Raw genomic sequence first — 12,738 nt, forward strand, 5'->3', positions numbered from 1 at the left:
ACCTAGGTAGAAGTCACTACCCTAGTCTCTTTAAACATTTGAAAAACAACAACAACAATATTGTCCTTAGTTTCAATTATTGCAATCTTTAGAGTAAAGTTAGAAGTAGAAATCAAACCCAAACTTGTGGAAGTGTAATTAAACCCAAAACTTGCAATTAACTTAGATATACACCTAATCCCATATTCTAACTCCCTGTGGATTCGATTCCAACCTTTGTTGGGTTTATTATTGCATTGACCGCCTCGTTACTTAATTGTGGTGTTGGTTTGGCACAGATCAATTATTGGAGCCGTTGCCGGTGAGTTAAACGGATTTATCTATATATCTAGGTATTTGTATGTTTTTTCTTTCTTTCCTTCTGAGTCACTAATTTTGTTTGTGAATTTCTTTTATATATAAAATGGCCCTTAACAACGAGCCCCTCGGAAATTTACCATTGGGGGAAGAGGTAGATGACGATCAAGTGGATGAGGTTCATCCTGAGCCTCAAGTAAACAGGCAAGGCCGACCGCCTCCACCAAGAGCAGCGCACCGGGTGTTGCCGAATAAGGGCTATGCAAGTACAATAGTCCCGCCCCGGATTAGGGCGGGCAACTTCCAAATTACCAACGTGATGCTTACACTGCTTGAGCAGCGGTGTTTCTTCACCGGAGCTCCACACCAAAATGCCTACAAGCATCTCAAGGGTTTTGTCGATACAATTTGGGGGAGCAAGCAAACCAATGTCACCGAGGATGCACTGCGATTAAGGTTGTTTCCCTTTTCTCTACGGGGAAAGGCTTTGGACTGGTTAGAGAGATTTCCCAATCATTCCATCCACACTTGGGATGAGTTGGCCGAGAAGTTCATTGCCAAATTCTTCTCTCCGGGGCACATGGCTACACTAAGGGATGAAACTTTATCTTTCAAACAAGAGCCCAATGATCCATTGCACGAGATTTAGGAAAGATATCTCACCATGGTCAAAGAATGCCCGAACAATGATATGACCGAGGCCATGATCCAACAGACCTTCTACATGGGGATCAACACAACAAATTAGTGTGTGGTAAATTAACTCGATGGGGGTAAATTCATGAACACGCCTTATTCTGAAGCTTGTAAAATCATGGATGAGATGGCAGACACCTCTTCGACGTGGCAAAGTAGAGCCAATATTCCTCAGGGTGACCCAAATGTTATTCACCTATACAAGGAACTACATGATCATGGGCAAGCTATTGCGGAGTTGACAACCACCATGAACCAATTGGCCAAGGCTTAGATTCAACAGGTTCAAGGGTCGAAACATGTGAATGCTATGGAAGGGGTGAACATGATGGTAAACAAGAGACGGCAACGAGGTCAACAAGTACAAAACCATCCGGAACAATTTGCGCAAAGTAATAGTGGGTATAATCAAGATGATTCATATGATGAGAAAGATGAAGAGGTTCAATATGTCAACAATTATCAAGGTCAAAGAAGCAATGCTCCAAATCAACAACAATGGAGATCACAAGGAAACTGGAATAACCAAGGCCACCAAGGAAATTGGAGTGGTGGCAACAACAATAATCAAAGCAATTGGGGTAATCAAGGCAATTGGGGAGAAAATAATCAAGGTAACTAGGATGGCAATAATCAAAGCAATTGGGGGAACAACAATAATCAAGGGGGTTGGAACAATAGCAATCAAAGAGATCGAGGGTCGGGCTTTCAGAGGCCCCCGATGTATCAACAACAAAACAACCCGCGTCCATATCCGTCTCAAGGTCCTAGTTCATCTAATAGTGAAATAGGACGGATTGAAAACATGTTTAAGCAAATGATGGAGAAAAACGCTGACTCTGATGCCCAATTAGCCTCCCACAACACTTTTATCCGCAACTTGGAGGTTTAACTTGGCCAAATTTCTCAAGCTTTAAATACTCTCCCAAATGGCGCACTACCTAGTGATACGGTGGTGAACCTGAAAGGTGGGAATACGGGGCATGCAATGGTCGTGACAACAAGAAGTGGGAGATGTGGAGTTGCTACTACCTCAAACCAAAGAAGATATGTGGGTGATGATATGTTGGTGCAAGATGATGATGATCCAATCAATGATGTTCAATCTAATGAAGAAGCGAGGATTGAAATTGATGAAAATGTGGAGGAGACGGAAGAAGAAGTGAATCCGTCTAGGGAGCACGTGACTAACATGCCGAACCGGTAGTGCCAAAGGCTAAGGTACCAATGCCAAAGCCACCTCCTCCATACCCTCAAAAACTTTCAAAGCAAAACAATGAGAATAAATTCAAGAAATTCATTGATATGATGAAAAGTTTGTCCATAAATGTGCCGTTGGTTGAAGCCTTAGAACAAATACCGGGATATGCCAAGTTCATGAAGGATTTGGTAACAAAGAAGAGATCAATGAACTGTGAAACGATCAAAATGACACATCAAGTGAGTGCTATGGTGTACTCCATGGCTCCAAAGTTGGAAGATCCCTGTGCTTGCACAATCCCGTGTACTATTGGGAGTGTCAATTTTGCCAAAGCTTTATGTGATTTGGGGGCAAGCATTAACTTGATGCCCTATTCTGTGTTCAAAACGTTGGGGATTGGGCAACCAAGACCCACATCCATGAGGTTGCAAATGGCGGATCGGACAATGAAAAGGCCATTGGGGATAATTGATGATGTATTAGTTAGGGTCGACAAGTTCATCCTTCTCGCAGATTTTGTGATACTTGACTGTGAGGTTGACTACGAGGTGCCAATCATTATGGGGAGACCTTTCCTTGCTATAGGGAAGGCCTTGGAAATTGTGTTGTTGAATCATGATGAGGATGAGAAGGAAGGCTTTATAGAATGTGTCAATGCTTTGCAAGTACTGGGATCATATACTTATAAGCCCCGAAAACTTTCCTTGGATCTCGAAAACCGGAGGACTCCACTAACAAAGCCCTCAATCGAGGAGCCTCCCACCTTGGAGTTAAAGCCTTTTCCTTCACACCTCAGGTATGAGTTTCTAGGCCCTTGTTCCACTTTACCTGTTATTCTTTCCTATTGCTTAACTAACGTGCAGGTAGATGCCACCCTTGTGGTGCTTCAAAGGAGGAAGAAAGCAATAGGTTGGATATTGGCGGATATTCGGGGTATAAGCCCCGCCTTTTGCATGCACAAAATCATTTTAGAGGAGGATGCCAAAACCTTCGTAGAACATCAAAGACGATTGAATGAGGCCATGCAAGAGGTAGTAAGGAAAGAGATCATCAAGTGGTTGGATGCCGAGGTAGTTTACCCCATTTTTGATAGTTCGTGGACTTCGCTGGTGCAATGTGTCCCAAAGAAAGGGGGCATGAATGTGATCACAAATGACAAAAATGAATTAATCCCCAGAAGAACTATCACCGGGTGGAGAGTGTGTATGGATTAAAGAAAGCTCAACAAAGTTACGTGGAAAGACCATTTTCCGCTTCAATTTCTCGATCAAATATTGGATAGGTTAGCCGGACGTGCTTATTATTGCTTCTTGGATGGATATTCCGGATATAACCAGATTCTTATTGCACCTGAAGACCAAGAGAAGACCACCTTCACTTGTCCGTATGGCACTTTCGCATTCTCACGGATGCCATTTGGGTTATGCAATGCACCGGCAACTTTTCAGCGGTGTATGATATCCATCTTCACCGATATGGTGGAGGACTTTCTCGAGGTTTTCATGGATGATTTCTCTATCATAGGAGATTCTTTTGAAGAGTGCTTGGATAACTTGGATAAGGTATTAGCACGTTGTGAAGAAACTAACTTGGTGCTGAATTAGGAGAAGTATCACTTTATGGTCAAGGAGGGAATTGTCCTCTGTCGTATGATTTCCAAGAATGGTATTGAGGTTGATAAAGCAAAAATTGAAGTGATACTTAAACTCCCTCCCCTACTTCCGTAAAGGTAGTGAGAATCTTTCTAGGTCATGCGGGGTTTTATCGCCGATTCATCAAGGACTTTTCTAAGGTGGTAAACCCCTTGTGCAAACTCTTGGAGAAAGATGCCAAGTTACTTTTCAATGAAGATTGTATGAAGGCATTTGAACTACTCAAGTATAAGTTGACTACCACTCATATTATCATCGCAGCAAATTGGAGCTTACCATTTGAGCTCATGTGTGATGCAAACAATATAGCGGTTGGTGCGGTATTGGGGCAACGAATTAATAAGATTTTTCATCCGGTCTAGTATGCTAGCGAGACCATAAATGAGGCCCAAGTCAACTATACGGTGACCGAGAAAGAACTCCTAGCCATTGTCTTTGCTATGAAGAAAGTCAACTATACGGTGACCGAGAAAGAACTCCTAGCCATTGTCTTTGCTATGAAGAAGTTCTGCCCGTACCTAATGGGTACAAAGGTGATTGTTCACATCGACCATGCGGCACTTCGTTATTTGATGAGCAAGAAAGACTCTAAGGCAAGGTTGATACGGTGGGTGCTTCTATTGCATGAGTTTGATCTAGAGATTCAAGACCGAAAGGGTAATGAGAATCAAGTGGCGGACCACTTGTCCCGATTGGAGGAGGAGGGGAGGCCACATGATGGCCTTGAGATCTATGATTCATTTTCTGACGAACAACTCCTTTCTATTTCTATGACTGGGATGCCATGGTTTGCCGATGTAGCCAACTATCTTATGAGTGGCATTGTTCCGAATGAGTTCTCCTCAAACCAAAGGAAGAAGCTCAAACAGAACTGCTTGGACTACTATTTGGATGAGCCATCTCTCTTCAAAATTTGTACTGATGGTGTTATCCGAAGATGTGTACCAGAAGAAGAACAATTAGGTATTCTTGAAGCTTTCTACTCTTCGCCATATGGTGGTTACCATGGTGGAGTGAGAACTGCTACAAAAGGTGCTAAGCTATGGATTCTATTGGCCTGCCCTTTACAAGGACGCTAGTTATCTCGTTAAGCATTGCGATGAATGTCAAAGGGGCGGTGGGATTGAGACGCCTTTCACCACCATCCTGGAGATTGATATTTTTGATGTTTGGGGCATTGATTTTATGGGCCTGTTTGTGAGCTCATGTGGGAACATCTATATATTGGTAGTTGTAGATTACGTATCCAAATGGGTTGAAGTCGTGGATTTGCCTAACAATGAAGCTCGGAGTGTGTTAGCTTTCTTGAAGAACATATTCACAAGGTTTGGTACTCCAAGGGGCATCATTTGTGATGGGGGATCACACTTTTACAACAAAGCTTTTGATACTTTACTCTCCAAGTATGGTGTCACTTACAAAGTGTCGACCCCCTATCACCCCCATTCAAGTGGACAGGTTGAAGTCTCCAACAGGGAGATCAAGAGTATTCTATCCAAGACTGTCAACGCAAATCGGACTGATTGGTCAAGGAAAATTGACGATGCTCTGTGGGCCTATAGAATAGCTTACAAGACTCCAATTGGTATGTCTCTGTATCGGTTGGTGTTTGGGAAAGCATGTCACCTTCTGGTGGAATTAGAGCATAAGGCTATGTGGGCATTCAATAAATTGAACCTTGAGTGGGATGTAGCTGCCAATCTTCGGGTGGAGCAATTGAATGAACTTGATGAGTTCCGGTTCCATGCTTACTCCAGTTTGTCCTTGTATAAGTACAAGATGATGTACCTACATGATAGGTATATCCGGAACAAAGAATTCAAAGAAGGTGACCTTATTCTTTTATTCAACTCTCGGTTACGTATGTTTCCGAAAAAGCTTAAATCAAAGTGGAGTGGTCCTTTTGAAGTGATACATGTGACTCCTTTTGGTGCTCTTGATTTGAAAATTAAGAATGGTGAGATCTTTAGAGTCAATGGGCACCGAGTGAAGCACTACCTTGGTAATATTGATGATGGCCATGTTGTGGCATTGCTCCATTTCAAATGAATTATGGTAACATGTGTTGTGTCGCGACGTTAAATCAGGCGCTTCTTGGGAGGCAACCTATGTGTTTTTCTTTCTTTTGATTTTCTTGTTAGATTAGGAATTGTTTTGGACTAACTGGTTGTGAAGTGTATGCAGGATTTGGGTGTGCAGTGCAGAAAATCAACAATATAAAAATTGGCCAAGTGGTGAAATTGTACGGACCGTGCCAGAATTATGCGGACCGCACAAGCCCTTTGCAGCCGCACAATTCTGTGTGCGGTCGCACAGCTGAAAGATGGAAAATGCAACCTCTTGAAGTTTGGCTTGACAAAATCCCTTAAGGATTCGCGGACGCGATCAAAATTTTTCGGACTGCACAGATTGTGCGGCCGCAGCCATTTTTATGCGAACCGCGTAACTGAATCAGTTGCTGAGTTAGAAAAGGTAAAGAGTGCGGACTGCACAAAAATTGTGCGACCAGACTCAGGTAAGTCGGTAGGCTAACATGGTCAGAGTATAAATAGGACTTTTTGAGACTATTCACACTTTACACACTCTGACCTCTCAAGCTAGACTAAAGCACAGTGCACTCTTTCTTGTTTTCAATCTCATCCCATATTCATCAAGTGTTGGTTTCCTACTACATTTCATTACTGGTATGATGATTTCAATGAATTAATTTTATCTTTTTCTTTTATTTTCTCTTTGTTTTAGTTTTCTTTTTATCTAGAGTTAGATTCATGCCAAAAAATATCAAATTGATGCTTAATTCTTGCTTACAAGCATGTGGGTAGTGTTTGAATGCATAATAGGGGCTGGGGTTAGTAGCTTTTATTGTTTAATTGCCACAAATCATGCCTAATTAGTGAAAACCCTAGTATTAATCGTACTTCAGTGCCGCTCTGATTTGAATTTTGCGATCGCACACATTTTTGTGCGGTCCGCGCTAGGGTATGCGGCCGCATATACAATTGTGCGGTTCGCGATACCCTAGGTTGAAGGCACTTGTCATTGCTAAGTTTGTGCGGTCGCACTCAATTTTGTGCGGTCCGCGGTTGGTTTTTGCGGCCGCACTCAATTTTGTGTGGTCCGCACAATTAAACTTCAGAGACACAACAAATCGATTATGCGGCCGCATTCGATTTTACGCGGTCCGCAATGAGTTTTTGCGGCCGCACTTAAAAGTATGCGGTCCGCGCTGAGATAACTTCAGAGAACCAGTAGTATGAACCTGGGATCTTTGCGACCGCACTCAATTATGTGCGGTCCGCTATGGGTATTATATGGCCGCACTCATTTTTGTGCGGTCCGCGATGGGCAGTCCGCGGCCGCACTCACTTTTGTGCGGTCTGCACTGTCATGTTCTGAGAAGCAGTGTCTTTCTTTTCAACTGTAATTCAATAACACATGTTGAACCCCAATTCTAACTGACTTTCACTACTTGTCTGTTGAAGACAATGGTGCGTTCTCATGGTCGAGGTGATACTTCAAAAGGAAGGCAAAATCCTCCTGAGGCGGGGGTAGAGGAAAACCTAACATGCCACTATCAGTCCAGAAAGTCTTGGGCAAAAAGACTACTCTCAGTAGACCAGCTGCGGACTCCTCAGACACCAGTGAATACCTCCCATCCCGGTAAACTTCTAAGGGGGATTCTGTACAACCACAACTGGGGGTACAATCACAACAATTCCCCGATAGCCTCCGTTTAGTCAATGAACCTACCTCCTCCTCTAGTTCTTCTGATGGCTCAGAGGGAGGTAGTCAGGCATCTGAACCATCTTTCGCACCTGCTACAACACCTGCCACTACAGCTACCTCAATTAATTTAGATGATGATGATGAGGTCTCGGATGACGGGAGATGGGGTGACACAATTGTAGGAGGCCTGGCTAGATCAAGGAAGCCAGAGGTGTAGGCTGATAGATTTGTATGTGAGAAGGCGTATGCAAAATTTTGGGGATGGTGGCCCCAAAGGTCGCTCACTCTTGAGCGACGATTCATAACCAAAGACCTAAACCAGCACAATTTGAATGTCCTAAAGCAATTTACGGAGAGAAAAAGATGGAAATGGTTCACCGACCGGTTGCAAGATGCCAATGAATACCTCGTCAAGGAATTTTATGCCAATGTTGCCCACATCAAAAAGGGTACAAAGGTGATGAAGGTCCGGAACTTGAAATTCCGGTTTGATGGCCACACACTGAATAGATATGTAGGGTTTGAGGAGGTCAAGGCAGTGCAATACCTGGAGAAGCTAGCCTTGGGTGGTGCAGTTCGCCCATGGCTAGCTGAGATACTTGCTATTCCGGGGACAACACCTGCATGGCTCACAGCAGGAGTTCAAATTATCAGAGCCACCCTTAACTTTGAAGCAAAAGGGTGGGAAACATTCGTGTGCAGCCGTCTTGGCCCGTGCCAGCATGAGAATGTCCTTCCACTCCCCCTGGAAGTATTGGTAGCTTTGATCATGGCAGGCTATCCTATTAGTGTAGGAAACTTGATGTCCTACAACATCTCCAATGCATTCCAGAAAGAAGAAAGATCGTATCCTTACCCCCAACTTCCTCACAGAGTATTTCCAAGACCAAGGGGTAGAGACGAGACATTTTGATGTGGAGGTGAAGGCTAAAAAGCCTTTCTCATGGTACCACCTCTAGGGAGCGGACAAACCTAAATTCAAGGGTAAAGCCACTACCTCCACTGGCCAGTCTGAAGAGCCAGGGGTAGTGGCCACCGGGTCAGTTGCCGAGCCTTCCACAGCAGCCGGTACTTCTGCCGGAGCAGCTGTCATGTCTCCTCCTTCCTCCGGACCATCCCTCTTAGTGCCACTGTCAGTGCCCACATATTCTACCTACCCTCAGACTGTATTGCGGGTTTCACAGACACTATCCAGTCTCAACAACTGGATGCAGGTAGCTACCACAAAGCTGACTACCATATCCAGTGCAGTGGGAGCACAGTCTTCAGCCACATCAGAGCTTCAGGTACCTCCATCAATAGAGGACTCTTTAAAGAAGATTTTGGACAACCAGAAGAAGATTTTGGACGACCAGAAGAAGATCCGAGAGACTCTTGATACACATGGGAGGATTGTCAAGGATTTGGGGAAGCAGGTAAAGAAGATGTGGAAGACTCATGCATCTAAGGAGTCGGTGGAGAAGTTGAGCAAAGAGGTTGAGAAGATTTCTTCTGCTAGTGATATTCCACTGGACCTGCTCATGGAGGAGACAGTCCAGCAGCACATGCAGCAGTGCCCAGGGCATCAGAGGCAGCAGCCGGCCTGTCTAAGGAGCCGACTGCCACTTCACACACTACTGAGGAGCTGATTCAGATGCTCAGCAACCCCGTAGTCCACCAGTCAGAGGATGTGGAGATCCAGTTAGAGAATACAGCGGGTGTTGATGAGCCCATGCATGCTGAGGACCCCATCCATGTTGAGGACTCGATGCAGATAAAGACCACATAGGGAGTTTTTTATACTCTCTACCCTTTTTTCCTGTTCTTATTTGTTATGAGTATTGAGGACAATGCTATTTTTCATTTGGGGGGTGGTCTATTTTGATTTGATGACATTTGGTATGTAATAACCATTATACTATTTTTCTTTATCGTTATTTATCTTTATTTTAACTTTTGGTATGTATATATTCTTACCATTCAATGTATATATTCATTTCCATTATGTATATATTCGCTTTACTTCATTTTGTACAGATTCAGTCTACTATCCGTAGTTTACTTCATAACTTCTTTTGTTGTTTTTCCTTAGTATCATAGATTCTTATTTACTTTAGTAGCTTATTTTTAAGTTGTTAGCTTTTTTTTACGTTTTGTGTGAACAATAAGCCTTTGGTTTTCTTAATGCCACGGTTCTTTCCAAAGGTGTATGTTGTGTGAACCAAGTGGCTCTTCCCAACGATGGATGACGTGATAACCTTCATAAGGGATTGAGTCTGTTTTCTTTATGTTTTTGTATATATAGTAGTAATGAATAAAAGTGTCTCAAGCAGGCTTCACTTGGTACTAACATATTTACCTTCGACCTTATGGTTAGAAACAAGTTGATTGGCAAATAATAGCTCTAGTTGTGACCTTTAGACTCTTGTGTTGACTAAAATAATCATCGAGTAGTTTATTTGAGCCATTTGTGATTTTTAATCTTAGCTAGGGTTGTTGTGGGCCCTCGACTTTGTTCTCTTTAACAACCCAGCATCTTGAGAGGTGAGGTATTGAATTGCAAGTCCAAGTTTCGTGCTAATAAGTCTAGAAATTGCCCTGAATGTTTGTCTAGGCGAAATTCTAAGTGTAGCTCGACTTGAGAAATGATTGTAGACTCTCCTTGATCCAATTTAAAACTTGAAAGCTTCCGTAGCCTACCAATGTGATATCCCTAGTCAACCCCTTTGAGCCGAAGCCCTTCTTCATTCAATAGCCATATTACAAGCCTTTATCCATTTTATAATGACCCTCTCTTGGCACAGAATCTTTCCTTAGCATTTTTGATACAATTGGCAAAAGCATAAGTTTGGGGGAGAGACGAGGAATGTGAAAGTGATAAAAGGTACAAATAACCAAAAAAAATAAAGAAAAGGGAAGGCAAAGAAAATGAACTATGGTACTCAAAAGGTCAAAACATGGTGTTGTTGATAGTTCATTTGTGTTGAGGGTAATTGTTAGTCCCAATTGATGCATGATTGATTCACGTTAGGCAAGCTGAAATATCCTTTTTTTTCTAGTGGAGGTGGGAATTACCTTATTTGCTTGAGGACAAGCAAACGTTTAAGTTTGGGGGAGTTGATAAGCAGGGATTTTAACCTATTATTTGCTCTCTTTTACTTGTATTTTAGGCCAAAAATACTTGAAGGTATTCCTGAAAACTAATAAAATATGCTTGCTTGCAGGAATTGTTCAAAATGAGCCAAGGAATCAAAATCAACTCACAAGGCAGTCAAAAGTTGAACAAAAACCAAGGCTGGGCAAAGAGGTCTGAAGTGCAGACCGCACAAATATTGTGTGGCTGTGAAAGCCATGATGCATCATAATTATGCAGTCCACAAGAGGGAGATTCAGAGAGTGTGATTTTAGGCTAAGTGATGAGCGCGAACCGCACCAGAAATGTGCGGCCGCAAAAGTCCCTGTGCGGCCGCAATTGAAATTATGCGGACTGCGATGACTGAGATTCAGAGAGCTGACAACTTGAGAAAAAGAGAGAAGTGCAGACCGCACCAGAATTGTGCGGCCGCGGAAGTCCCTTGTGCGGCCATGATCAAAATTATGCGGTCCACAAGATGAAGAATCAGAGAGTTGATTTCAAGCCAAACTCAAGAACGCTGACCGCATCACTTTTATGCGACCGTATAATCTGGAGCGCGTCCGCTCTTAGAATTATGCGGTCCGCAAAAGTTCAGCTCAACCCAGATCCAAAAGAGAAGAACACGGACCACATCAGAATTACGCGGTCGCACAACCTCCACAAGGGTATTTTTGTCAGATATTTTTAGCTTAGTATAAATAGAACTTTGTCATTTTTAGGTTATGTTATGTTTTGTATGAGCATGTGTGATGGCTGGCTTTTCTGTTTTCGAAAATTTTGTACTAGATTCACTTCTTAACATTAAGATTTTCATTTCATAAATTAATATTATGGATTTTATCTTCATTTCATCTTTAATTTCTGTTATTTTCATGAGTAGATAAACCCATAGCTAGGGTTGTGACCCAACCCTACGGTGGGTATTTAATGGGTATTTGATTTTAGGGCTTGAATGTGAATGGGTTAGTGATATTTAGCCTAGTTCTTACTAGAACTCAATAATTAATGGTTGTAAATATTGATTCATGCCTTTATGACTTAGTCTATACTTGAGAAAGAGGGACTAAGTCTAGGAAAACTAGGCTAACAAGGAATTGGGGTGAACTCAAGAAATTGATAGCTCCAATTAAAGGGTTAAACCTAGAGATAGTAATACCCAACTTGAGCTAATATCACTTGATTTGCATGAATACCCATTTGGACTTGAGAAAGCCAAACTGGGTAAAATCACTCAAACTACCGAGAGGTAAAGAGTGAGTACCCGGGTGTGATAGCTATATTACAATCCCAACTAATCAAGCTTGCCCTAAATTTTGCTACCCGTTAGATATCCACCTAGGTAGAAGTCACTACCTAGTCTCTTTAAACATTTGAACAACAATAACAAAAATATTGTCCTTAGTTTCAATTATTGCAATCTTTAGAGTAAAGTTAAAAGTAGAAATCAAACCCAAACTTGCGGAAGTATAATTAAACCCAAAACTTGCAATTAACTTATATATACACCTAATCCCATATTCTAACTCCCTGTGGATTCGATCCCGACCTTTGTTGGGTTTATTATTGCATCGACTGCCTCTCTATTTAATTATGGTGTGGGTTTGGCACATATCAGTGAGAAAGGAAGATTAGCCTAATGGAAGCTGAAAGTAGTACCTCAAAGAATTGAGCCTCAGAAGGGAGCTATGTCTGATGCAGAAATATAAAAATTACTTAGACAGAACAAGTTCAGCTCTTTGAGAATATAAACGAAAAATACTACCAGTAGGGTAGTAACGGATGCCAATACCTCTGATAAGTTTCCCCCATGATAGTGTGCTCATGGAATATCAGAGAGCTAAATAAGCCCTTCAAGCAGAAGGAACTCAAGGTTGTTCTGCTTAAGAATAGAGTTTTTATAATGGGTTGCCTTGAAACAAAGGTAAAAGACAATAATGAGGCTAAAGTAAGGAAAATATTTGAAGGTGAATGGACTATATTTACAAACTATTCTGCAGCACCTAAGGGGAGAATTTGGGTGTTTTGGAAAGCTCATATGGTGTTTGTACAAA

General features: G+C 42.3%; 1 protein-coding gene across 1 annotated transcript; it reads left to right on the plus strand.

Moving 5' to 3' along the window:
• Nucleotides 1–5,031: 5,031 nt before the first annotated feature.
• LOC138909509 (uncharacterized) lies at nt 5,032–5,895 on the plus strand. The gene has a single exon (XM_070200713.1). The coding sequence runs from the start codon at nt 5,032–5,034 to the stop codon at nt 5,893–5,895; it is 864 nt and encodes a 287-aa protein (XP_070056814.1).
• The last annotated feature ends 6,843 nt before the right edge of the window (nt 5,896–12,738 follow it).

Source organism: Nicotiana tomentosiformis, chromosome 4 (assembly GCF_000390325.3).
Source record: "Nicotiana tomentosiformis chromosome 4, ASM39032v3, whole genome shotgun sequence".
NCBI lineage: Eukaryota > Viridiplantae > Streptophyta > Magnoliopsida > Solanales > Solanaceae > Nicotiana > Nicotiana tomentosiformis.

Excerpts from the sequence above, each read along its gene's own strand:
- LOC138909509 (XM_070200713.1), top strand. The coding sequence starts at position 5,032 with ATGGGCCTGTTTGTGAGCTCATGTGGGAACATCTATATATTGGTAGTT.